The 27,966-nt window shown below is 39.9% G+C and overlaps 1 protein-coding gene across 3 annotated transcripts; it reads right to left on the minus strand.

Moving 5' to 3' along the window:
• Positions 1 to 654: 654 nt before the first annotated feature.
• On the minus strand, positions 655 to 27,960 carry LOC116250937 (E3 ubiquitin-protein ligase UPL1). Of its 3 annotated transcripts, none has more exons than XM_050076651.1 (16): positions 22,908 to 23,257; positions 19,363 to 19,458; positions 19,072 to 19,278; positions 6,983 to 15,046; positions 6,592 to 6,909; positions 5,986 to 6,166; positions 5,587 to 5,876; positions 5,020 to 5,309; positions 3,729 to 4,860; positions 3,435 to 3,581; positions 3,255 to 3,335; positions 2,489 to 2,714; positions 2,268 to 2,407; positions 1,481 to 1,587; positions 1,139 to 1,303; positions 655 to 1,048 (listed from the first exon to the last, which is right to left on the minus strand). In XM_050076651.1, exons 1-15 carry the CDS (start codon positions 22,938 to 22,940, stop codon positions 1,201 to 1,203), a joined length of 11,415 nt encoding a protein of 3,804 aa, XP_049932608.1. In that variant the 5' UTR covers positions 22,941 to 23,257; the 3' UTR covers positions 655 to 1,048; positions 1,139 to 1,200. The 3 variants fall into 3 exon arrangements, with proteins under 3 accessions (XP_049932608.1, XP_049932607.1, XP_049932609.1); XM_050076650.1 differs by having other exon boundaries at positions 5,965 to 6,166; XM_050076652.1 differs by lacking the exons at positions 19,072 to 19,278; positions 19,363 to 19,458; positions 22,908 to 23,257 and adding an exon at positions 27,900 to 27,960 and having other exon boundaries at positions 5,965 to 6,166; positions 6,983 to 14,378.
• Positions 27,961 to 27,966: the final 6 nt, after the last annotated feature.

Raw genomic sequence — 27,966 nt, forward strand, 5'->3', positions numbered from 1 at the left:
AAGGAAAAGAGGGGGCTCAGACGAAAATCCCGTGCAGGCGCCAAGAGATTTCGGCTCGGCTCGGCTCGGCTCGGCTCGGCTGCAGTGCCGTTGTGGGACCACCCGCACTTCCAAAAAGAAAGGGACACGTCATTATGACAGCCGAGCAGTCAAGGGGGAATGTCCCGCATGTCTCCACCAAACGAACACCCTTGGCCCATACCCAATATTACCTCAATGCCCCAATCCAAAATCCGCGATTGGCACCGCGACCAAGTTCGTAACATTCGTGCACCTCTCGCGTCACTGGTTTTCGGGAATCCCCTGATTTCGTGGTCGTTAATATGAGTTGTCCAAAATAATGGTAGCATCGATTCAACAGGCGCATGCGTACCACTTCACTCTAGATACCAAGTCAGCATGAACCCCGTCGGTTTAAACTTCATATATTATATAAAATCAATTGTTTTTCAACAAATTTAACCATATATGCCCAAAACAGTAGGCATAAAATGCTTATTTCGGCAGCCAGTATACGTATACCACGGACATTTACAGGTAGTCAGATGCGAATCCATGGCCTCCGGAAATAAGAACTTGATCATCGCTTAGATGCCAAGAAACAGTGTGCACACGCCTAACACTGCAGACATACACGAGTATACACAGAAAAGATACAGAAGAGAGACTAACCCACTTATTTATTCACCAGTTCCAATACTCACAAATTCACACCCTGACAAGGACCAGGCAGTCTATCTTTCAGGCCAGGAGAAGGGGAGGAAATGAAAACCAAAAAAGCAAAAACAATTTAACGAAAAAAAAAAAAAAACAGGAACACGGCATTTTAGACATTTTAATATATACATGCCCAATTGCAAAAATGGGAACTGATATAATCTCCGGATCTTGATGACCAAAATTTGCAAGATATGAAGAGCTCTACATCCCGAAATGAAAGCCAAGTCCAGAGAGATCAGTTTGCGCCCAGCACGTTCTGCCATCGTGTTCAATGTTGTTCGCACAAGCCTACCTCATGACAAAATCACCGACACGTTTGCCTTAGCAACTGCACCACAAGGTTCAACTGCTCAAATCAAACCAGCAAAGGAGACCAGAACGATGAAGAGCCAAGAAGCCTGAGATGCTGACTACCCACCTCACTTTAAGCAACTGGAACAGGGTTGAATTCAGTGTGGGTCGATCACCTTCAGCCTGTGTTCAACCAAAGCCAAACCCTTCACTAGCTTCGTGGATAGCAAGCAGCAATCGATCTTGGAGCTGCTCCTTTGACGAATATTCCGGCAGGTCTAACTGGTTGAAACTACAGAGTTGGACCACAATAAATAAAAACAAATCCACTGTAAGACGAAAGCAGACCATCATCACAAAGGGATTAACTGAATCTCAAGCATCCAGCAACTTTGACAAAACCATAATTGCAGCTATACTACCTTTTATCATTAACTTATAGTAGGAATATACAGGCCATGATACTAACCACGTATGAGCGGAAGGCAATCTTTCTGGTGCACCATATGCCTTGTGGATCTGAAAACGTTGAGGGCCAGATATGCCTTGCAGGGCTCTAAAACCCTCCAAAGGAACCTAAAAATTGAAGCAAACAGTGAGACTTTCACAGATAGAGGTATGATTCAAATGCATAATCCCTTGAATCCGTAAACCCACAAAATTTAAAAAAGAAAAATTTAAATTTAAAATTCAGCCCACTCTGAAACAAGAACCTGACAAAAAGGTTAGGTATGGACCCTAATGTTGTCCATAGCTAAATATATATAGGGCATCTGTTTCACATTTAACAGCCTATTCCACACGTGTTCTAGGGTACTCCACATCCCCCATGTTAAACCATTTCCGCACATTTTCTATTTTTCATCAGCATGTTGCTGCGAGTCAAAATTCCACATTTTTACACCTGTTATCCAATACCCAGGTTGGTTTATTCAAACTACCGAGTAGTCTGCACAAGCAGAATCGTTTAACAAAGTTTCTGAATACAATTTACTCTGTAGAAAAAGAGACTAAGACTTTGCAAAATCAAGCAATCAAGCCAGGCTTCGTCCAAGAATTTCCAAGAGATTTGACCTAATAAAGGAAACATGTCATTATAATCATTACCACAAACCTATCTCCAAACAACCTAGGTGCCCATTACTTTTCGATTTTTTCAATTTTTTCCTTTCACTTCCATAAACTAATCTACTATTTTTCTCTTCAGAATAAATTCAGAAGAGAAACTAGAGTGTAAGGTTTACAAAAGAGATTACCTTAGAAGTGCCAGTGACAAACTGAAGTAACCTAGCCATATCTTCCTTGCTAAATGTTTTCACTACCTCCCAAAACCATTGGATGACACTAGAGGCAGCAGTGTAGCCAGTGTACTCAGTATTTGCCTTCAGATCGTCAACTGGAGAGAGAGAGACAGAGACAGAGAGAGAGTTAACGGACTTTACATGTAAATTCAGTGGATTATGCTCCAAAAACTTACGGTCAATTTCAGGAAGGCCACTAATCAGAAGCTCAAGCTCTTTGTCGTTAAATATTGAAATAAGATCTCTTGGAACCAACTCATTGAAACCTTCAAGGAAAGAATTTATCTGTGGGCGGATGGCAGTATTCAAGTGATGTTCTGCCACAAGATCTACATATTCATGCTTTGTTTCTTCTGTGACTCGTATATTTCTCCCACCAGGTATAAGCTCGTGATCAGTAACCTGGAGGGGAAAAAATGGCCATAATTAATGCATGCTCAAAAAACTTCATACTGTCCGAAAAATACCAGGAAGTAAAATTGATTATTCATCTAAAAAGTAACATTTACCACAAAATACAGGTCAACGGAGAAACAGGCAACAGAAAAAAAAAATCACATAGCTAGTGTCAGATTCACAACAAAAGAAGGTTATAAACAATTTAAGAGTACTCTTGAGTCTTGACAATTTTAAATTTTAAAATAGACCAATAGATGTGCAATAGACTATTACAGAAACAACAAACAATTTTAAGCATAACAAAATCATTTCTAGGTTCTAATTTTCTTTTGAGCTTTTTATGATATATAGGGAAACATCCTTGGGAGATAATCTATGTGATTCTAAAATTATATAATCAGTACTTATGTGATGAAACAATGAGTACTGATCAAATGGTTAAAGGAAAACAGGATAACAAAAGAATTCAAGCTTGGAGATCCTAATGACATAGTCACTGAAGGATGTAACGCAGAGGTATATATTCAGAAGTCACACTAGTACCTCAGTTTTCTCATACAGTATATGCTTCTCCTCATCAGCATCAATACTAAATGTCAGGTCTGGGATGTCACTCACATCATTCTGTTCAATGTATAAAACAAAAGGTCAGGAAAAAAAAACTAAGAATGAGGCTACAACTTAACAATAAAGGCATAAGAATGCGAAAAACATGTTATTGACCTCCAACATCCACTTCAGATTCTTGTAATAATCAGGGTCAACAGCCTCTATGTCATGGTAAGTCACTTTGACCCCGAGAATATGCTTGTAGAAGGACCGAGTGAAGTAAACATCAAGAAGTTGACCATCAAATAATGCTTTTGCAACCTGTATACATTCAAAGGAGAAAGAAGGAATTCAAATGTAAAGGATAAAAGAACTAATAGAAAACCTTTTTTTTTTGGGGGGCAGGGGGTTGGAGTGGAGAGGGGGAGAGAGAGAATTCAAATCACACCAAAGAGAAGTAGAAATTACCACACGGCCCACAAATTTGAAATACGATAGATGCTCAGGTTGATAAACAGAATTTGGATTAGGTTGAAATGTAGCATTATTTCCAACAGTAGTAAACAGCAATGCTCCCTTGTCAAATATAACCCTGGAAAGTAACTGATACCATTCTCTTGTCAGACCACCAGCATCAATTCCTTCTTCCCCTTGAAACTGAACAGTCAGCCGACCTTTGAGGTCTTGACTAGGCCGTAATCGCAACTGGTTATAGGAGTCTTCCAGTACATATGCCCTCCGAACACTTATCCTCAAAGGAGCAGAAGGGTGCTGCTCATGCTGCTGTCTAATTCTTGACCGGAAATATGCTCTTTTATTATCAAAATCAATAAGTTTTGGTGCCTTAAGTATCAAAGACAGCGACTTCTCCAGCAATCCTGGGTTTTGTCTTATAAATGCATTTAGAAGCCTCCGATGCTTGTCAGCAAATCTTGCAAATGTTATAGTTCCATCATGCCGCTTCTGAGTAGCTCCACCACATTTCGTTGGAGGTGCTACTGATGAACCTGCAGACTCTTTTACTTCCCTGGCAGTCACATTGTTGACATCTTGCTGTATGATGGCGCTATTAGACTGTAGCTTCTCACACAAAACAAAGAAAGCTTCTATAAATGGTAGCAGCCTCTGGGTCCCAGGTGGAAGAGGTGGTGATAGAGCAGATGCCCCTCCAACATGGTCTCCAGCATCAGTACTTGAGAGAGGAGACAATGAAGAGCTCTGTCCTAATTTTGATTCGGTCTTGCTAATGCACACACTCAACTCTTGCCACAACTGCTGAAGTGCCTGATTTAACTCTAACAGGGTAGTCTGGTCATCCTGCTCTCCTTCATTCTCTTCACCATTTTTCCCATCAGAACTGACTAATGTCAATGTGCTAAGTGCTTGCAAAACCCGCAGAATAGCTGCCCCAGCCATAGAGCCTGCACTCAAGCCCAGCATGTGAGTGCTCTGGAGAGTTAAGAGCTCACTGACAGCAGAGCTACTCAGACCATGAGCCAAACTTGCTAGCTCTGAAATAAAAAACTTGCGGTGAGGACCAGCTACAGATGCCAATTTCTTCAGGACCTCAGCAGCGAGTGAATAAACTTTATCTGATAACCTAATGACATCATTGAGTTTAACTCATCATTAAACAAGAAGAAACAAAATTAATAAATTAAACAAAAGTTAAACAACCCATTCATTTGAAGCATCTCATCTGCTGAAACCCTTGAGCTGCCAGAACAAGCAATAGAACACCCTGACTTGCAAAACTTACCCCTCATGGGCAAGAAGACTGCACAAATTGCGCAATTCTGTTTCAGGAAGCTGCAGGAGAATTTCACGTGGATTAACAGCTTGCTTGGTAGCAGAAGTTGAGACTTCAGCTTCCGGCTTTTTACTAGATTCATGATTAGTGTTTTGTTCAGATGTGGAAGCTTCTTTCTGAATATCAGATGTCTCATTATCTAAAACCTGTGAGCTGGATGTTGCAGCTTGATTGCAAGGAAGCTCAGAATCAATTTTCAAGGCAGCATTGTTGACCACCACATGTAGAAGACTCATAACCTACAGAAAAATAAGCACCTCAGTTAACAGTAGAAGCATCCGTATCAACCATTTCTTGAGGACTACATGTAAATCTTGGTCCTGGCAGAAAAAGATTCCACAAATGCCAATGCCAAGATCAAGAAGTTCTGGTGGATTTGGCTATCAGCCTAATCACATAGCCAACTTGAATCCTTATAGGTGCAACTACGATTGGAATATTAGCCCATAATAACAGGTTATGACTAACAAGAAAGAACAGAATTTCTCCAGCAAGAAGGAAAAAAGGTTCCTGTACCTGTTCCAAATGAGCATTACTACGCAAGAATAATTGTTGTCTCAGTAACTTCAAAAACAATATGAGTGGAATTTCGCCTTTCTGAGAAGCTTCTGAAAGTCCATTAAATGTTGACCCCTCTGAAAGTTTGCCCTTTCCTTTCTCCTTCCTAGAATCGACTAGGCTATGAGACAACAACACCAGCTTCAAAGGCTGATCCAGGTATAAAAGAATATTTGCGACAGCCAAATGGTTTGTTGCCAAATATGTAAGTATTTCAAGAATTCTGCGTGATACAAGAGGTGGAAGGCCTGCGACACAATAAATGGAGATGGTTATGCACACACTGCACATAAACTCCAAAATATAGACAACTAATCTCCAAGTAAAGAAGAGTACCATCTGATAATTGTGGCCTACCATAAACCACATTCCACTGACAACCATACAGCCTCTGGGAAGTCATTGTGTTTGATGTTCCAGCAACATCATGTGCTTCAGGTTTGATCATATCAATCAAGAGGCAAACAAGAGCAGCACGTGTAACACTATGTGCACATAGGTTCAGCAAGAGTCTCTGGAGAAGACCTTTGCCCAAAGGCTGATCATGCAAAACCAAAAAGCTCATGTTAACCAACCATTGCAAAAGCAAAAACAAAAATGAGATCCCTTGCCCCGATTTATGTGGAATATATAGTACAGAAACTGAGCACCAAAAAAAGAAAAGATTATTTTAGAATATTAGACTAACAAGGCAAGGAGTGCAACTTAACAACTGATATGAAAATCATGATAATAGAAAAGTCAATTTACCTGTTAACTTTGAACCAACAATTCTACCGACTAGACAAGCATCAGCAAGGAGGAGATTACATTGCTCAAATTTTCAGCTAATAAATTTGAGGCAAAAAATCTCTTTGAAAAGTAATTAATCAACAAACTACCTTTTTGCATAGGAAAACGTCAAACATGGAATAGTGACACCTTAGAAGCTCTGAAAATTTATATAGTTGACAAAAAACTTACCTGAGCAAGCCTCAATAAGCGAACTAATGCTCTTAATGCACTAACATCCAGAAGGGGTGCCCCCTCAACCTCTTTAACCTTCAGGCTATTTGCAATAGCAGAAACTGCCCTTCTACCTATTGTAACGCCAACACCTCTATCCATTGCTGCATGTCTGTCAATCACTATACTGTTCCTCCTCCCACCAAGCCTATGACTACCGCCAAAAAGGCTACGTGCCTGATAATGGCTCATGGCTCTGTCCCTTAGCATCTGAGCTTCAGCAAGCAAGGGAGACGGAAGTCCTGATAGAACTGCATCTGAAGAAGTCAATAGTACCTAAACCGCGCAAAGAAATTAGAAAACCAAATAGCTATACAAACGAGCAACAAATATAGTTAAGGTTACAGACCTCTTCACGCAAATCTGCAGGAAACGTAGCTATTATTGATGCATTATCCATGTCTACAGCTCGTCCTTCTGCTTGCTGAGACTGCAAAGCTCTTTGAGCTCTTTGCTGTGCTAAAACTTCTGCTTGGATATCAGGAGGAAGAGCGGCCAAAAACTCAGGATCAATATCCTCTGTCGGTGGAGGTACATATGCTGCAGAGGGAACAGACTGAGCTTGCCTTGATGCCAGCACCTCTGCTCGAAGATCCTCAGGTAGAGCCTCCAAAAAGGTTGGATCTATTGTATTGGTACTTGAGGTGTCATTGTTAGTATTACCTTGTTCAACTTGATTACCATCCAGCGTGGCTACTTCCACATTCTGTCTAGATGATGGTTCATCTACTCCATTACTAGAAGCAGGCCCAGGAGCTTGATTATCTACGTTGTCTGCACCATCCATCTCAACATCAGCACTAACATGGAAAGACACAGCTTGACCAAGACTGCCACCGCCAACTTCTAAGCCAGAATCCAGCAAAGCATAAGTACTAGAATTTGTTTCGACACTAGAAGGCTCATTGCTGCCTTCAAAGTGAAAGACTAGATCATTAGGTTCAGCTCCTGCCTCGACCTGGACTGCAGGAACTTCTGTTGGTAGATTAGTTGGTGAAAGATCAGGAACTAGATCAGGTAAACTGCCAGAATCACTATCTCCAGTCATAATCTGCACACTTTCGGTAGCACTAGAAACAGGTACATCAGGATGCATTAGATTCAGTTCCTGGGCTGGCAAATTTTCTTGTGGCTCACTTGCAGCAATATCAGAATTCAAAGTCCCATGGGATAAATGTGCAAGAGACGCATCCTCTGCAGCAGCCGAACTCTCATGATTGAATGATGGAATTGCTACTTCTTGATGCAGACCACCGCCACCTTGTTCATTTGCAGAAACATCTTCATTTTCTGGACGATTTACAGGATTCAATGGAGGCAACTCCGGAGTTGGCTTACCCTGCAATTCAGAATTCTCAGATGATTTTACCACGTTAAGACTTTCAGCTGGTGCCAAGCTGCGAAGCTGAGAAATGAATTGCTCCTCAATTGCTTGAGCAAGAGCAGCAGCTTGTCCGCCAGCTTGAGGCTGACCATCATCTGTCCACCGACCATCACCTGGACCTCTTCTTCCCACAAATGGCAAAGGGTCCACACCTAAGTCAAATAATGAAGGTCCAGTTCCCATGTAACGGTCACCAAAAAAGTTTGCTGCTGCATGTTCAGTTGGAAGAACTGGAGCATCAAACATATAAAAGTGAGCAACATCAATATTTCCAACTGAAACCGACCCTACGTCCCTTGCACCTCCAGAAGATGGCCACACTGAAACATTTGTATCACCAGAAAGAGATGACCTTACAAGCAGAGGATGTTGAAAAGCATTAATGTGATCCAAACCAGACCTCTCAAGGAAAGGTCTGGATCCAGCTTGTCGTCTTCGATCAAGACCACTAGACCGACGAAGACCAAAGATATCATCCACATTCAACCTTTCAAAAGGTTCACCTGCAACATCAATTAGACCACTTGAAGCGCCAGGGCGCCCCAAAACCTGTAAATGGTCTAACCCATCTAGACCTTCTCGCCATCTAACTTCTATGACACGATTCTCATGGTAATCATCTTCTTCTTCATCCATGATATCATCATTATAGTCATCCCCTAGACCGTTATCATCACGATCTTCTACATCAGTATCAGCTAAAGACATCCGAGCACCACCCTCCTCAGCTATATCTTCATCCTCATCTTCATCTTCATCCTCATCTTCCTCATCATCATCCCCATCATCACCCATGTCTTCATCATCCTCGTCACCCATGTCGTCAACTGCCCTGTGCTCCACATGGAAAGTCATTCCAACATCTTCTGTGTGGTGCCCATCTTCCATGTCACCCCTGATGAACTCTACACCACGATCTGAAGAAGGATGAGCATGCACAGTCACCTCCACTTCTATCCTCATCTCCTGTTCCATAGGTTGATTTTGATTTTCAGCTTGATCTCTTGAATTGGTGGAGGTTTCTCGAGGCGGCTCTTCAGCTTGAACTACATCTGTCTCTTGTTCCTGAGGATTTGCAGTTTGATTGTTCTCCATGGGTTCACCATTAGAAAGCACAACTGCTGGATCTTCAGTCCTTTCAGCTGTACTTGAAGACTTTTTCTTATTGATTCCATCAGTTTTGAACAGCTGGTCACTAGCATTTGCAGCCCTAGTCAAATTTTCCAATGCTTTTAAAATCAGGTTCACTACTTTTGCCGCATCAGGATGATCAAGGTCAAGTACCTGAAGAATACCAGTTAATGATTGTACCATCCCACAGTCAATCATAGTTTTTGCTACATCTGGTGAACATCCAGGACCGGGCAGAGTACTGGATGATGAGTTCTTTGACAAAATGGAATTCACCAAATCAGCAAAAGCTAAGAGCTTTCTGTTAGGTAGCAATACATTTTTTGTAGAATTGCTTTCCAAGTTTGAGTATGCAGACAAAGCTTTCACAAGTTCAGCTATCACTCGCCTTCGTCCTTCACTAGAACGACCACACAGCACAACTAAAAACCATGAAGCTTTTTCTGAGAGCTTGTCCTTCCATTCATCTATAGTTCCAGAATTCTTGTCAGAAGACAATGGAAGTAGCTCATGCAGTACGTGATGCAGCAATCCACCATGCACTGAACCATCAACTTGACTTGATCCACGCAGTTGACAAATTTCTGAATCCCTCCGCAAAACAACCCCCACAACGTGAACATACATTAGAAGAATCTCACTCATCAACTTCAAGACAAAAGTCACTTTTGCCAAGCCAGCAGATCTTTCAGAGGAACGATCACCCTCCAGCTTTACATCATCAATCTTTGATTTACCCTTTTCCTTAGTTGCAGGTGGATCAATCTCCATAGACACCTCGGAGCCCAAACAGTGCTCATGTTTTCTTGGCAAGGGGTAGCACATTATAATTTCCAAAAGCTGATCAATAACCTGTGCAAGACTATGAGGAACCCTTTTGTGCCCCTTTGACAATTTCCCAGACCCATCATGGAGCTTGCTGTAGGATTCAGGCATTCGTATACCCTCATTTGAAGAACTGCCAGTTCCATTCTCAACACCACCAGCCTTTACCCGGTCTTTTTCCTCCTTCTTCTCCTTCTCCTCCTTCTTCTCCTTGTCTTTCTCCTTCAACAGGACAACATATGTTCTTGCTCCTGAAGATTCCAATTGACAAACTGCAGCAGTAGCCCTCATAAACACAGCAGGATCTCTGGAAATAACAGGTGCCATGGACGTCAAAAATGTCCTGGTGGAAACACGACCACCATGCCGACTGCTAATGCTTGTCAAAGTTTGCCGTATTTCCATCTCCATAGCAGTTTGAAGGGTTTGGGGGTCCTCCAGCAGATGCCTTATAATAGCAGATGCTATGCTGTCATACCCTGGAAAGAAACAACTCCTGGGAAGACTGAAAAGAGCACCTAAGCCTCCATTTTCAAGAAATTGCATTGCTACTGCATGTGATTTTGTTAAACGCGCACATAGTTGCAAAACAGCCTGCATGACAGTAGCAGGCACATGCTGTTTTATGAACTCACAGATAATCACAAGTAGTCTCTGACTCTCCTCAGCAGTAAGATACCCAGTAGACTTTCCCATTATCTTTTCAAAAACATCAGCTGTTTCTTTCTCCTGACCATCACAGGCTGGTTTCCCTTCCTTACTGGACGTAGAAAGTGACAAAGTAGCATCATCTCCAAAACCATCACCTACTGACCCTGACTGAGATCTTCCAGGGTTTTCTGAAGAAACCTTTTGCTTCGACTGCAACATGTTATCTAAGATAAGCAATAAGGTAGTTATACACTTCGGGATTAAAATATCTCCTCTTGAATCATTGCAATGCTTGAAGTTCGTCAAAATATCCAACACAACTGGAATAAGACCATTCTCTGCTGCAATTCCTCGAGTAGTACTATCTTCGCTAAGAAGTAGAGCTAAAATATGAGAAATTGCAGATAATGCACCAGTTTCCTTGGAGAAGTCCATAGGACAAAGCTTCAAACTCCGAATCAGATATGACACCACTCTTGGACGATCTTCACATTTATTCCGGTTACAAAGGGTTACAAGCAAGTCGGTCAATGGAAAGGCAACAGAATCACTGCTTTCAAACACTTTCATGGATGCAGACAGAATATCATCAATAGGAGGAAGCTCAGCCCCTCTCTCTTCTGCTGGAACATCTCTCATGACATCGCCATTATCCTCCTTAGATACATCTGATGTGTTGCCCAATGACAATGCAAGAGCCCGCGCTAGTTCATCATCCTCCTGCAATGGCTCCTCTGCATGGCTAAATAACCATTCCATAGCCATCTCAACACTATTTGTCTCAACACGTCTTAATGCTTCTTCTGCCCTGGCCCGACTGAAGCCCATCTCCACTATTGTAGCAATAGCCGAGTCATCAGGAGGGGGGGCCATTAAACGATGACCTGCACTTGCTGTAACACCATTCCTGCCCTTCTTTATATCTCCCACACCACAGTATACATGAGTAACTATAGAAACAATAGAGGTGATAAAACTTGGACTGCAACGAGCAAACATGGGATGATTCCAGACAGGAAGAATCACATCAAGAACCTGAGACTGCAACATCCGGACAAAAACTTCTGGATCCCTAGGAACAGCAAAGAGACCAATTGACAGCCCAGAAGCAACAGGCTGAACAAGCAACTGAGACGCAGATGCTGGTGACAATAGTAAGGAAGAATTGACAAAATATTCAAGCATACGACAATAACTTTGCAAGGTATCTAACAACCAAGAATTGTGAGAGAGTTTGTTCCCCTCTACAACATTTTCTTGCACAGCACTGGGGCCAGGGATGCTGAAAGGCAACGTCCATAGCAACTGACTTGTAGCTTCAAAAGTGGTCAGAAGTTCCTTAAATGTTCCATGTACATAAAAATTATTAATCAATGCCGTATTACATAATCGGCGCCTGCCATCAAAAGTCAGAGCGGCCATGTCATCCACAACCTTTCCAAGATATCTACATTTCACCGACAGGGACATTTCCAGACCACTTAAACCAGGATATCCAGAGTAGCTGAGACTGTCGTGAAAGGTTTTAGCAAGAGCAGTTGCAAGATTCTTAGCAGCAGAACTAAGTGATCCAGGGTCAGCTCTCCGTCGACTGGGAGCAGAGAAACCCTTAACCAAAGTTGCATGAAAAGAGCGAATGGCAGTAGCTAGTTTATTTAGGACTTCTGAAATCAAGGCATCAGGACTTTTTCTTTTACTTTCAGGATTGTGAGACGTCTCTGGTGCATTCGAAGAGCCTTCTGAATCAATGTGTGAAGCATCAGCATGACGACTATTTCTCCCCCCACGGGCTCTGCTCAGAACTTCATTTCCATGATGCCTTCTACCATGTCTGCTTACACCTTCCCCATGATGAATTACAGAAAGGAAATCTGATTCTCCACCCCAGCGTGATGCAGAACTGCTCCTGATTGAGACAGGATTGACATATCTGATAAACGAAACAAGATCCTCATCATTTTCTCTGCCAGAAATATTTGATGTCAAAGAATCCGCAGATCCACCTTCCTGTTCAGCATCCTGCTTCTCATCCGTTTTTGAATCACTCAACAAAGAAAGTTGCCAAAGTATTTCCTTGAAAATCTTCCCCAGATCCTTCAAAGCATCAGCATCTGCAGAACCCAATTCAGACACCATAGTAGTTGTACCCTTCAATAAAAAATTGGAGAATGACAGAAGACCTTCCAAACTAGAAAGACATCTCAAAACTTTTGTTTGCTTTGTTACTTCCACATCAACAAGTTGGGTTCCAGCTACAGACAGCAATAATTCATTCATCAGCTTGAGATGTTCCTTTAGAAATGCACAAACAGCTCGGGCAAGTGCAGCAGAATGCTGCGGTGAGAAGCTCTTGAAGGCAACGGATATGCTTTGACCACTCAAACTGCCAGGAGGAAGTAATGGCAGCGTGAATAATTGCAGAACTGCTTCAATCCCTTTTTTCTCAATGAATATGCGGCAAGTATCAGCATTTTGAAGAACATTTTCTAGAAGGCGAGCAACATTGCTTATGCACTCAACAAGGAAGGGCTCAACGTTTGCAAGTGGACCTTCAGTAGATCCCTCAACTATTTGATCAGAATTTTCTATCTTGGATGGTGCACCATCATTGGAGGTAATCAATGCCCCCTCTTCTACATCTGTTTCCATTGGCACTGGAGATGGTGAGGTCACAGATTCCACAGAAAGCAATGAAGATTCACTTCCTGATCCTATCTTTGATATTGAATGTAATATCTCAATCAACATATCCACCCCAGGCGCACGAAGAGAAGATGCATGGCGCATCAACTCATCCAACCCTGTAGACAAGGACCCTGGAGTATCACCAGAAAGGGCACGCAAATAAATCCTTGAAGTAAATATTTTCACAAAACATCTCAAAGCATTCCGATCCTTTACAGCCTGAAGGCCATTGTTATTTAGGCATAGGGCATCTAGACACTGTGGGATGCAAGATATTGCTTCTGCAGAGCAAAGTACACCACCCATAATAGCATCCAGAAAAGCACAAGGCAGATCAGCAGAATCTAGGACAGAAAAATAGGTGGGATCCTTGTGAATGAGATCACTCATGACAGTGGCAGCAAGAGAAAATACACCACCACCAAAATCTTTTGCTCTTCTGAAAATAATGCACAGACATTCTGGTAGTAAACTCTCCTCTGAGCCATAAATACGAGCAGTGCTACCAGGAGCATAAGTGCCAAGGGATATTGCACGAAGTAATGCCTTCATAAGCAGTCGGCGGTGGTAGGACACCAATGACTCTGAGTAAAGAGGCCGAACTTCAAGCTCACTAGAAGTGTCAACAACAGCTTTACCTTTCATATTACTGCCATGGTCATCCTCATTTTTCTTTGAACCCTTCTCCACATAGGACACTTCTATTTTCAGCCGTGCAATCGTGTCACCCAAGCCCCCTAAGTCCCTGAATAGTGTCGCAGCAGGATTGCTGTAGTCCATAAATGCCTCCAGAATATGAACTGCTGTGCTCACTAAATGTAAATGCTGAGGATTGATGTCTTTAAGCAATGGAAGAAGAGTGGGTATAAAACCAGCTTCACGTAGAGCAGAGCAACCTGAGGATGATGATACCAAAACAGTGACAAGAGACAAGAGGGCTTCGGCAAAAACAACAGACCATTTTGAAGACCCAGTCGTAATGGAATCAACAGCCTTTTGCATAAGACTTGGTAAGATTCCTCGATGCCCCCCAGATGTCACAACACTTAAAACTGTTGGCTGGCGAGACCTGTCCTGGCAAAGAGCCACCAAAGACAAAATAGCCAGAATACGAATTTTTTCAGGAACTAGGTCTTCATAACTCAGTAAAGTGACTAGTTCATTAACAAATTCAGGCTCATTGCTAAAGAATGCAGTTAGGTCATCAGCATCATTGCTAGCTTGAACAAGCACCACAAACGCATATAGACGAATGCAGATGTACTGCTGACGAGAAGCCAATGAACCAAATGACCTTGCAAAACGCAATCTCGTCAAGAGCGAAAATCGTAACCGTGGTGGTACTTTATATTCCATGACTAGCTTGTTTAGAAGATCCAGATCACTCACATGGTGGGAGCCAATGTCTGGCAAGTGAATCACCTGCAGACCTTCTCTCCTCTCTTCTTTACCACCAGTCTCATCAAGTGAGCCACTCGATTCATAAAACTCAAAATGAAGAGTAGAGCCTAACTGGTGAGCCACAGAGTCGAATCCATTCTCAGTGGCACATGCAATCAACCCAAGGCCTTCTTCCTTACTACCCCATCCTTGTGAGAATGCAAAAAGTCTTGAATTCAAGGTAGGGTCTCTGATAGAACACTTTCCAATTGTTTTCTTTAAAAATGCAGCAAATGTCTGCAAGCTGGCTTCCACAATATCTGCATCCGTGCAAGCGAGAAGAGAAGAAAGATGTTGCTGCGATTGAGATATAGTGAAACCATAAGAAGATAGCTCAATACATGTAAATTCCCAAACAGCAGCAAAAAAGAGGATGTGCCGATAACATGATGTTGTCCACCTCCAAATAACCTTAGTTTTAAACGAATGAGGAATTAAACTACATCACCCCATAAAGATAGCAGGTACCACTGCGATCAGGAAAAGTCCCAGCATAAATTGTTTACAGTCAAGCTCAAACAAACATTCTTGGCTTGAAAATGGTTCATGCATATCTACTTCCAGTTGCTAACACTACAAACACGGGATCACCAAAGTTGCAATCTCAATGCTATTCAAGAGAAAATCTAAAACCTCATAACATCATTTTTACTCAGATTATTTATCATATTTTTTCATTTGCTTAAACCCATACTTCATAGTTCATACTCATTAAAACCCACACTTCAGTGTGACCACAAACTAGAGTTTCAGCGACAACATATCTAGCAGTTCTTACTTCACCAATTCAACTCAGAGCATCTTGGCAGCAAAGTGATCAAGAAGACCAGCTTCAATTAGCAAGGTAGGTTGCTTTTCCATTAACTGCCCAAACTTATCTAACCAATGATTTCTTCACCATCCAAACTCGCAATACACTTAATAATTTCTTGTTCTCCTTTAATAGGGCCAAAAATTTCAGCTGAGCTTCCAAATTCGGAAGTAAACAAGGTTAGCAACACAGTCAGCCCTGCTTGTTTTCTATATGAATTTGACTACTTTTCTTTTGTTTTGTATTATCCTAAACAGATGCAAGCATTATGATAAAAGATTTCCTTGGGGAATCTCATGAAGCATTATTCAGCTGAAACATGGCAAAAAAGTGCATAGAAAAGGTTCCTCGTGTACCTCTAGAAGATTGCCTATTATTCACCTGATGTAAAGGAAAACAGTCACCCCAGGCACCTCTAAAAAGCTGCAAAAGCTATGCAATAGTAGAGAAAAAAAAATCATGAAATCAGAGAAAGAAAATGAAACCAAAAAAAATAACCCACTAGAAAAGGAACTATCTCAAAAGAAGGTTTTCTGGCATTTCAGACCTAGATAACCTTAGTCTACAACCTGAGATAATTTCTCCATGACTTCCCAAGATAGTGTTGAACAGGCAGACCAGCAGTTAGGTGGAGCCACATATATCATTTTGACACACTCATAGGCCATAGCATTCAACGAAGTATGTTCACTTTAGTTCAAGGGTATCAATGATGCCCTCAACAGCATAAGGTCTAGGTACAAGCCTTCTTTTATCATGTGCTAGAAAGGAAAAAAATTGCCAAAATGAAGAGAACAAATAAGTTAGCTGACAAAATCTTTGCAGGCAATAGAACTTGCAGCTTTTAATTATGTGCAGTTCTTGTTAAGTACTGAAACAAATTTCTAGGGGCACTGGAGAACTGGTTCAAGAACAGGATAAGCACTTTGGCTAATATCTAATTTGATTATGTCTATGTCACATAGGTACAGGTGCGGGTGCCGGTGCGGGTACGGACCATTTTTTTAAAAAACTTGGGTGTGGGGGTACGGCCGTACACACACACGCATATATATATACATATATATATATATATATATATATATATGTCAAAAAATTTCAAACAGAATAACACATTCAGTATTCACACATATATATTCAGCATAGAAGATAGAACAAGGATTAAGAACTAAGAATCACCAAGCAATCAAACAAAAGAGGAAAAAAATGAAGAAAGAATCAGGAAAGAAGTCAAACAAAGAATCGGGAGAAAATGAAGAGACGTCAAATTGCAACTCCGAATGGAGGGAGATGTCCTCTCTATTCACACTTCTTAAGAATGCATTAAACAGAAGTATAGATTTTATGAGAATAACAACTGCATTTAAGATGGACTGATAATCAGAGCTAGACGGGGTCACAAAAGAATCACCAAGCAATCAAACAAAAGAAGAAAAAAGTGAAGAAAGAATCGGGAAAGAAGTCAAACAAAGAATCGGGAGAAAATGAAGAGACGTCAAATTGCAACTCCGAATGGAGGGAGATGTCCTCTCTATTCACACTTCTTGAGAATGCATTAAACAGAAGTATAGATTTTATGAGAATAACAAATGCACGTAAGATGGACTGATAATCAGAGCTAGACGGGGTCTACGCTGCATGTCGCAAATTCTCATATTGTTTCATAATTCACTCAGAAAGGAAAACAGAGGACAAACGAAAGAGCGGAAACATTAAGCCATATCAAGTACTACCATTCTTCCTCAGCTACGTGATTCAACAGATGCAAAATAGCCAAAAGTTCCGATGGTACCTGAAACTACATAGGGCAAAACCAATCAGTGCCATTTTGGGTGACCCATTTGGGCATTCCAAAAAGTGTCGAAGAGCGGCAGAGCGTAAGACAGAGAGAAGGATAATCGCAGGCAACACACACACACACACACACACACACACAGAGAGAGAGAGAGAGAGAAAGAGAGAGTCTTTGTTCCATGCCCGAGGAGAGGGTGAAGAAGACGGTGCGCTGCTGAGAAGAGAATCATGCAGTCGCGATGGAAAAAGGAAGAAGCTGAGAAGAGGACAAAGTCACAATCTCGCTTTCGAGTACACCGCCTGCCGTTGCCGTTCGCCGCCTGCCCTCGTCGGTCTTCGGTGAAGCGTCGTGGGTCTTCCATGAAGTGTGAAGAGGAAGAAGGGTAGTCGACAAAAGTCACAAAACGAAAATAGGGTTTCGAAGATTTTAACGTGAAAATTGTTAAAAACGATAAAATTTAAAACAGACAAATTTGAACTTGGTCAAAGTTGACCGAGTCCGAAAATGGTCAGAAATGGCCCCAGGAACGTTGATCATACCCGGTGTTGTGTTGACCGCACCGGTACCGGTACCCGTGTGACAGAGGATTATGTGCAGTTCTTGTTAAGTACTGAAACAAATTTCTAGGGCACTGGAGAACTGGTTCAATAACAGTAATAAGCACTTTGGCTAATATCTAATTTGATGCTATTTAGTTCTCATGCTGAGGAAAAAAAAAAACAAAACAAAACAGTGAATTCAGTTCAGTGAGTCACTCACACAAGCACATAGATCGGGAGTCAATATTGGACTGTTCTGTGGGCATAACTCATCAAGAAGGCACAGATTTGGTGCTTCATGCAGTAGTAAAGCTCTTGGAAAATGTATAATAATGCCAACTTTATATTAAACTACAAATACATACATAGTCAACAACTCAAGATAGTACATGCATAAAGATAATCCCTTAGCAAGTTTATCCCAATTACATGACAAACCTTTTATGAATTCTAGCCCTGTCACCAAAATCCTCTCACACGATCACACCACTATGATCTTAATTCACACTTCATATAGCTCCATTCCTTATACCAGTGTTGTATGTAACATACTGTATCATAAGGTGTGTAGCATAAATATGGAAAAAGGTCAAAAAGCTTTGTAACTAGTTACAAATATGTCATTTAAGTGTATCAATGGTACTGTACAATAGATGTAACCTCGTATCATACAATGTATGCATTACAGCAGATCATATCATATAATACAAACCCAGCAGAAAAGAAAAGGGGTATGCATAGTTCTAAACCCCTCTTTTTAGAACTTAGGGTCTTTTTTAAATTTAGGTTTAGAAACCCCATTGCATAACTTCCACACCCTTAGGAGTTGTGTCTGAGGGAGCGTTGGCATCTCTGGGGAAAAAAGTGTCAATTTAAGGCTTAATTCAGCCTCCAAATATGCTTAAGCTGGTAACTCCAGAAGCAACAGACGAATCTGCAAGGTTTAGGGTCTTTAGGCAAGGTTTTCAATTCATTGCAAACATTTTATGTGGTAGTTTTATGTGTATGACAGAATGACAAATAAATAACCTAAAGAACATACTAAACAGAAAACAGCAGTTAAAATTAAAAGTGCATTATACTGGACTAAAAGTCAGTAGACATACCAAACAACAAAAAATAGTTCATAAAACACTATTTATTAGAGAGAACATAAACCAGGCCAGGTTTCACATACTTCATAAGAACTGTAGAAGTGCTTATTCGTGCAGTTCTCCAATACAATCCTTACTACATGAAGAATTTGAAGCACTGCCTCCCTAGGAAAAGGAGGATCTTCACCCATAAAATTATCCTCCAACTGCAAATCTTTCCTTGTTTTTACATGCTTCTCAAAAAACGAGTCAAAATGATTGAAGAGGTCGACCCAGTGGTGAAAATCCCCCTGCAGGGTTTTAACAAATAAGACAAATCAAGTCAAAGTCTACAGCAGAATGTGAATAAAGACTGTAGCATACCAAATACATACCTTATCGAACTCCCAATTAAATCCTCTCAAAGGCTGCTCAATATCCTCAAGGGGAACAGAAATAACATTATTGATAAAGGCTCTGATTTTAGGCGGCTGAATGGCAAACAATTATATGTATGTTAGACAAAACTGGTAAATAGTAAAAATCTACATATATAAAAATCTTCTTCTGCCAAATATTTATGTAATTTTCTAAACAAGCAAAGTTGAAGCAATTTAGAGCAATGGAAAACACAGGGAGATAAAACATAATGGGCTAGAAAGTTTGTACTCCTAGGAAATCTCCCCAAAAAATTGTAAAGCACATCAGTGACATGATATTTCCAAAACAAGCAATAAATTAAATGACAAAAATGGACAAAAGAAGGTTGCATTTCTAAGAAATATACAACCAGAAAGAAACCGTACGGACATAAATATGTACCATGTAAGTATAAATGCTACAAATAATACGAAGGCCTAGCACCAAATAAACTTCTTCTATCATCTCCTCCAATGAACACAACTGATAAGTGCAAGCTACTAGTTCATCTAGCAGTTAAGACTTAAGAGTTGCTTTCAGACCCAACATGTTAGACAAAATAGGATAGATGATCACATATGTTAGGATTAGAAATACAAGAACAGAAGAGAACATAGAATTATTGTAGTCAATAGTCGGCTAGCTGCTTTGTGGGCCTTGCTAAAGAATGTGAATGTCAGAAGCAGCTTGTTCAACAGGACATCATCAGAATCGGGTACCAAGGCCAGTGGTCATTCACCTATGCCAGGTTATGAGAACATGAGCTTTAACATGCTCACATTGGGTTGGGGGGAAAAACCATGTGTGCGTTTCTAATCAAACCTAAAGACTTTAAAATTTAAATAACAGGTGGTATGGACCGGGTTATAGACAATATTTGTTAAACCATCATCCTCCTTGAACTTATTAATGGGGGAAAAAGCAAAACTTTCTGAAGGATTTATACTTTTGGAAAAGTGATCACGAGGGCATGCAGGATTCACAATCGAGACACAGAATTAGAAATGATAACATTATTATCGTGGTGGTAACTCTTTGCAATTTGTAAATGTTCCTCAAACTGAGTCCATCAACTTCTCAAATATGGTTGCCATTCTCAAGGCCTCTTTGAGTACAATTACACCGGCGCAATAAGCAAAATTAACAGGTGAGATAAGATTAGCCAATTAAGAATGTGCCAAGCCAAACTCTAACAAATATTAGAGAAAAATGCAATATATTATCTTCATATCACCACATGTGTGTGCGTGTGTATTACATACAACTTTTGTTCACAAGAAGCAGAAAAGTGAAAGAGTAACAATTTCATGAGGCTGCAATTAAAGCTCATAGATATGCATACAACAAGACATCTCTGTGCTAGAACTACCTAGTCAAAACAAGAGCTTCCCTTCATATCCTTTAAATCAAAACAGCATTGCAGAATATATTACAACATGCAAGCATCTCATAGGCTAATCCAAACAAATCCAGTAACTCAATAGCAAAAATTGTTTACCATACTAAACAGAACAACAATATCCCTTTCGTTTCAGTGCAACCAGCATGGCAACTAAGAAGATTGTGATTTACAGAAAAGGAGCAAGAAAAGGGCATCTTAATGCCAAAATAAACCAGAGTAAGCTATCATCACAAGGACAAGAAGGTGAGGTTAACAAGATGAGGAACGTATGGTAACTTTTCCAGTGAAATGTGCAATTGCAAAAAGCTGAAGGAAGCATATCATGTCTGATGTTAATATCGAGCATGAGAGCAAAGAAACTACCACCAAAATTGAACTCATTAAACTGTACAAATCACAGTCACAAAAAAACGTTCTTTTTTTCAAAAAAAAATGCGTAAAAACGTGAAAATTAAGTCAGCTAAAAAATGGCAAAAAGCACTGTTTTTTTTAACACCAAAACAAAACAAAAAAAAACACAAAAACACATGTTTTTTCATTTTTTCTTATTTTAGGCATTTTTCATGTTTTGTAATGTCAGACTGCTTGTTTCCATTTTCTAATTTTTATTTGTACCTTATCTACTTATTTTTTTATATGGTCTAATTGGTTTCTCATTTATTTTATTTTTCACTCATTTTAGGATTTTTTAAATTTTCTAAAAATTTCACATATATTTTACGTGTATTATACCTGAGAAAAATTCACCACTTAAAACCCGAAAACGACATTTTTTACTATAGTACAGATAACTAGTTCTAAACTACTACTTACATCATCATCTATAGTTTTCAGCCTAGCAAGGAAAACATAACTGCAGCTGGCAGGTGAAGGTACAACCCTATTTGCAAAAGGTCCAATACAAAAGAAACTTGAAAACATTGTCTAGGAACTACCATGCAACTGGTCCTTCCTTATATAATTACTTCTACATCAACCAATGAGATAATGACATCATCCAAATACAGAAGAAGACCAGAGAGACATCAAATAGCAAGAAGAGATCAAACCCCTGGCAAAACCTCCTTCCATGTTGTTATCCTTTCATTAAGCAGTATAAAAACAACAAAGAATAGGGTAGTTTGTATTCGGAACGAGTTATGGATTGAATTTCTATATAAACTTCCACCGAGAGAATTTGCATTTTCATATGCAAAACCTCCTTCCATGTTGTTATCCTTTCATTAAGCAGTATAAAAACAACAAAGAATAGGGTAGTTTGTATTCGGAACGAGTTATGGATTGAATTTCTATATAAACTTCCACCCAGAGAATTTGCATTTTCATATTTAATGTAATAATTCTTTCAAATCAAATGACCAAGGCAAGTGTAAAGAATGAAAATGCACGGACATTGCCCGCTAGCCGATGCACGTCCACAGCATCAGTTTTCAACTTTCAAGTAAGAACACCATGATCCCCTCAATCCCCAACTGGTACTTTTATCAATAATAACAGGCAATAGTTGATCGCGCTGTGCTCTACTGCGCCTTTGATCCACTTGCAAATTCGATTGTTCAAACCGGTTTAGGAGCAGTACTAAATTTTAGTAAAAGAAAAAAATCATAAAAGCCATTAGATATTCTACCAAAGGATCCAATATGGTAGCTTACATATGAAATAAACAGACTAATATTTCACCTCGTTATCGACAGAAAGATTGGATGAGCAACGTCCCCGAAAAATGTAATTGACAAAAAGAATAGCGACGGTGGACTTTTCGGGCTCCACCAGGGAAGCCCAAATCATTACACTCCCACACAGAGATCAACACTTGTTACCATTAACCACCTTCTGCATGATCGACGACCCATGCAACTCAATAACAAAGGTAGTGGTACCGGGGTTCTTCACTGTGATATCATAAGCAAACGAATCAATCCGCCAAATAGATGATTGCCGCCCTAATAATCGGCTCGATAAACCAAAACTCAACCGATTATAATCGAAGGAACACCGAATTTCAATCGTCAATCGGTCCAAACCCCGCGAAAGAAAATGAACAACGTCAATAGCTAAGATAGAAAAATGCGCAAACCCAACATTAACAATTTAGGGTTTTCGGGATTCTCGGCGTACCACTTCAAGAACCCTCCTCCGTTTCAGCTTCATATTGAATTACCGGCCCGTTCGGATCACCGGCCACGCCCACGAACGCAACTACGCATCCGACCGATTTCCGGCCAGACAACGAGAGGCCTCTCGAAAAACAACCTATTCTGGGCGGATGACGGATCGGAAATCCCTCCGGCGATCGAAAACTAAAGGAAACGCAGAGGACGTAGTCAAGAAGAGTTCTTTCCTTCGCCAGAACGAACCGTAAGATGAGAGAGAGAGAGAGAGATGGGGAGTGGCTCTTCCTCTCGCCCGGACACACACAAATAAAAAAGAGGAAGAAGAATCCTTTTTTTCCTTGGAAGGAAATGAGTGAAATCTTTTGCCTTCAACACTTCTTTATAACCAGAGAGAGCGAGAGAGGCTCAGAGTAAAAGAGCGTCAGTGCTCCTCACATATTCTCTAATACTTTATTAGTAAATGTTTTCTTTTCATTATCAAAATTAAATTTTGTAACAGAAACAGAGATAAGGATGCTAACAAATACTGACTCAATTCCTAAAACAATCCAACTTTTTCTTTTTTTAATTTTACATATTTTGGTGTTGCTTTCAAATTTTATTTAAATTTCATTGCATTTTCACCATGCAATATTGCTTCTATAAGGAAAAATAATATCAAAAAATTACTACAAATTATGACACAGTGAATCTGACATTTCTCCCATTAGTTCGCTGATATTTCATTTCAATTAACATGTTTTGATTGGAATAATGTTAATAAAAATGTCGTGTTTTCTTTATTGGAATCTTAGTCGATTGTGGACATTCGAATGTGAAGCTCCCCCCGTATTATTATTTATTACTTCTCCAGCAAGCAAAGCTTCTTCGTTTTTTTGGAAAAATACTGACGTGTATATACGCTTAAGTTTTTGAATATTGCAATTCCCTGTTACTTTAATAACTGTTTGCCCAAAATAGCACCTGCACTCAAGTTTGTTCCTTATATTGAATAAAATTAGTATCATTATTAATGGTCAAGAGTATAGTGGAATACTTCGGTTTGCAATTTTCCCATTTTTATTCAACAATCAAATGGTGCATGAAAGTTCTATAGATATAACAAAAAAAAAAATGTTTTGTTAATCGAAAAGTTTTAGGATATTATGGACTTCCCAGTGTAAAACTTGGTCCGATCCGATACATGCGTATTAGATCTGAGATACATGTGGTTTGGACCATAATCCATTAGATTAGAAGAGAAGGGAACCAAAGCAGAAAGGGAAACACAAAGTCATTCAATCTATAAATACCAATGTGAACTCAAAAGCTGATATTTATTAAAATACCAATGTGAAATTGTGAATTTTTTTTGATAAATCAGCCCTCGTCCATTAAAAGATGCATTGCCTGAACTGGAGTAGGAAAAGCACCCCATTATGAGACTTGTGACCAGTGGCTTCACAAGTTAAAGAGGAAGCAATGTGGCCTTTTACTATAAGATCGATAGCTAAAGTACTTTCGTAACAAGACTCAGACCTAACTTTAGCCATTAGAAAGGAAAACCAGCAAAAAGAAGGAACCAAAAAACTAGCATCGGTTGGTTCCTTTTATAGATTGAATGACTTTGTGTTTCCCTTTTGAAACAACCCTTTTCTGCTTTGGTTCCCTTCTCTTCTAATCTAATGGATTATGGTCCAAACCACATGTATCTCAGATCTAATACGCATGTATCGGATCGGACCAAGTTTTACACTGGGAAGTCCATAATATCCTAAAACTTTTCGATTAACAAAACATTTTATTTTTGTTATATCTATAGAACTTTCATGCACCGTTTGATTGTTGAATAAAAATGGGAAAATTGCAAACCGTACTCTTGACCATTAATAATGATACTAATTTTATTCAATATAAGGAACAAACTTGAGTGCAGGTGCTATTTTGGGCAAACAGTTATTAAAGTAACAGGGAATTGCAATATTCAAAAACTTAAGTGTATATACACGTCAGTATTTTTCCAAAAAAACGAAGAAGCTTTGCTTGCTGGAGAAGTAATAAATAATAATAGGGGGGCAGCTTCACATTCGAATGTCCACAATCGACTAAGATTCCAATAAAGAAAACATGACATTTTTTCTTAACATCATTCCAATCAAAACATGTTAATTGAAATGAAATATCAGCGAAGTAATAGGACAAATGTCAGATTCACTGTGTCATAATTTGTAGTAATTTTTTGATATTATTTTTCCTTATAGAAGCAATATTGCATGGTGAAAATGCAATGAAATTTAAATAAAATTTGAAAGCAACACCAAAATATGTAAAATTAAAAAAAGAAAAAGTTGGATTGTTTTAGGAATTGAGTCAGTATTTGTTAGCATCCTTATCTCTGTTTCTGTTACAAAATTTAATTTTGATAATGAAAAGAAAACATTTACTAATAAAGTATTAGAGAATATGTGAGGAGCACTGACGCTCTTTTACTCTGAGCCTCTCTCGCTCTCTCTGGTTATAAAGAAGTGTTGAAGGCAAAAGATTTCACTCATTTCCTTCCAAGGAAAAAAAGGATTCTTCTTCCTCTTTTTTATTGTGTGTGTCCGGGCGAGAAGAAGAGCCACTCCCCATCTCTCTCTCTCTCATAAAAATGACAATTAGTTAAATTGACATGTGGCACTACTGAATCGACCACCCAATTGGAGATCCGAGTTAAATATAAAATAACATTAGATAAGTTTAATTATTAGTTATAAAACATGTTTGAATTAATTTTTTATTCCATGTCGTACCCACTTTTTTGGGAGCTTTACATTGGGAAGTCCATAATATTCTAAAACTTTTCGATTAACAAAACATTTTATTTTTGTTATATCTATAGAACTTTCATGCACCATTTGATTGTTGAATAAAAATGGGAAAATTGCAAAACGAAGTATTCCACTATACTCTAGACCATTAATAATGATACTAATTTTATTCAATATAAGGAACAAACTTGAGTGCAGCTATGAACATGGCATCTTCAGGCTTCCCGTTTTCCACTGTTCCTCCTGCAACACAGAGACAGGACAACTATGTTTCCACTATTTTGATGTGAAAAGTAAAGAGTGCAAGATTATGATGATATCTAGACCATTTATGAACATGGCATCTTCAGGCTTCCTGTTTTCCACTGTTCCTCCTGCAACACAGAGACAGGACAACTATGTTTCCACTATTTTGATGTGAAAAGTAAAGAGTGCAAGATTATGATGACATCAGTATGTTGGTAAATCAATGCAAATACAAGTTTAGTATAATTCAGATATGTGAGTAAATTGAAGAGTGTCTACTCGGTCAAGTTTGAGCATGCAGACAAAGCTTTCACAAGTTCAGCTATCACTCGCCTTCGTCCTTCACTAGAACGACCACACAGCACAACTAAAAACCATGAAGCTTTTTCTGAGAGCTTGAACTTCCATTCATCTATAGTTCCAGAAGTCTTGTCAGAAGACAATGGAAGTAGCTCATGCAGTACGTGATGCATCAATCCACCATGCACTGAGCCATCAACTTGACTTGATCCACCCCAACGTGATGCAGAACTGCTCCTGATTGAGACAGGATTGACATATCTGACGAACGAAACAAGATCCTCATCATTTTCTCTGCCAGAAATATTTGATGTCAACGAATCCGCAGACCCACCTTCCTGTTCAGCATCCTCCTTCTCATCCATTTTTGAATCACTCAACAAAGAAAGTTGCCAAAGTATTTCCTTGAAAATCTTCCCCAGATCCTTCAAAGCATCAGCATCCGCAGAACCCAATTAAGGCACCATAGTAGATCCCTCAATTATTTGATCAGAATTTTCTATCTTGGATGGTGCACCATCATTGGAGGCAATCAATGCCCTCTCTTCTACATCTGTTTCCATTGGCACTGGAGATGGTGAGGTCACAGATTCCAAAGAAAGCAATGTAGATTCACTTCCTGATCCTATCTTTGATATTGTACGTAATATCTCAATCAACATATCCATCCCAGAACCACGAAGAGAAGATGCATGGCGCATCCACTCATCCAACCCTGTAGACAAGGACCCTGGAGTATCACCAGAAAGGGCACGCAAATAAATCCTTGAAGTAAATATTTTCACAAAACATCTCAAAGCATTCCGATCCTTTACAGCCTGAAGGCCATTGTTATTTAGGCATAGGGCATCTAGACACTGTAGGATGCAAGATATTGCTTCTGCAGAGCAAAGTACACCACCCATAATAGCATCCAGAAAAGCACAAGGCAGATCAGCAGCATCCAGGACAGAAAAATAGGTGGGGTCCTTGTGAATGAGATCACTCATGACAGTGGCAGCAAGAGAAAATACACCACCACCAAAATCTTTCGCTCTTCTGAAAATAATGCACAAACATTCTGGTAGTAAACTCTCCTCTGAGCCATAAATGCGAGCAGTGCTACCAGGAGCATAAGTGCCAAGGGATATTGCACGAAGTAATGCCTTCATGAGCAGTCGGCGGTGGTAGGACACCAATGACTCTGAGTAAAGAGGCCGAACTTCAAGGTCACTAGAAGTGTCAACAACAGCTTTACATTTTATATTACTGCCATGGTCATCCTCATTTTTCTTTGAACCCTTCTCCACATAGGACACCTATTTTTAGTCATGCAATCGTGTCACCCAAGCCCCCTAAGTCCCTGAATAGTGTCGCAGCAGGATTGCTGTAGAACATATATGTCTCCAGAATATGAACTGCTGTGCTCACTAAATGTAAATGCTGAGGATTGATCAAGCAGAGGAAGAAGAGTGGGCATAAAACCAGCTTCACGTAGAGCAGAGTAACCTGAGGATGATGATACCAAAACAGTGACACGAGACAAGAGGGCTTCAGCAAAAACAATAGACCATTTTGAAGACCCAGTCGTAATGGAAACAACAGCCTTTTGCGTAAGACTTGGTAAGATTCCTCGATGCCCCCCAGATGTCACAACACTTAAAACTGTTGGCTGGAGAGACCTGTCCTAGCAAAGAGCCACCAAAGACAAAATAGCCAGAATACGAATCTTTTCAGGAACTAGCTCTT

This window comes from Nymphaea colorata, chromosome 3 (assembly GCF_008831285.2).
Source record: "Nymphaea colorata isolate Beijing-Zhang1983 chromosome 3, ASM883128v2, whole genome shotgun sequence".
Lineage (NCBI taxonomy): Eukaryota > Viridiplantae > Streptophyta > Magnoliopsida > Nymphaeales > Nymphaeaceae > Nymphaea > Nymphaea colorata.

Bases quoted from the DNA above. Each gene is read 5' to 3' on its own strand.
- LOC116250937 (XM_050076650.1), bottom strand. From the start codon at position 22,940: ATGAAGCTGAAACGGAGGAGGGTTCTTGAAGTG. The intron at 19,459-22,907 runs GTACGCCGAGAA...TTTGCCATTCAG, and splicing joins GGAGGAGGGTTCTTGAAGTG to CCGCCTAAAATCAGAGCCTT. The intron at 19,279-19,362 runs GTATGTATTTGG...AAAACCCTGCAG, and splicing joins TTAATTGGGAGTTCGATAAG to GGGGATTTTCACCACTGGGT.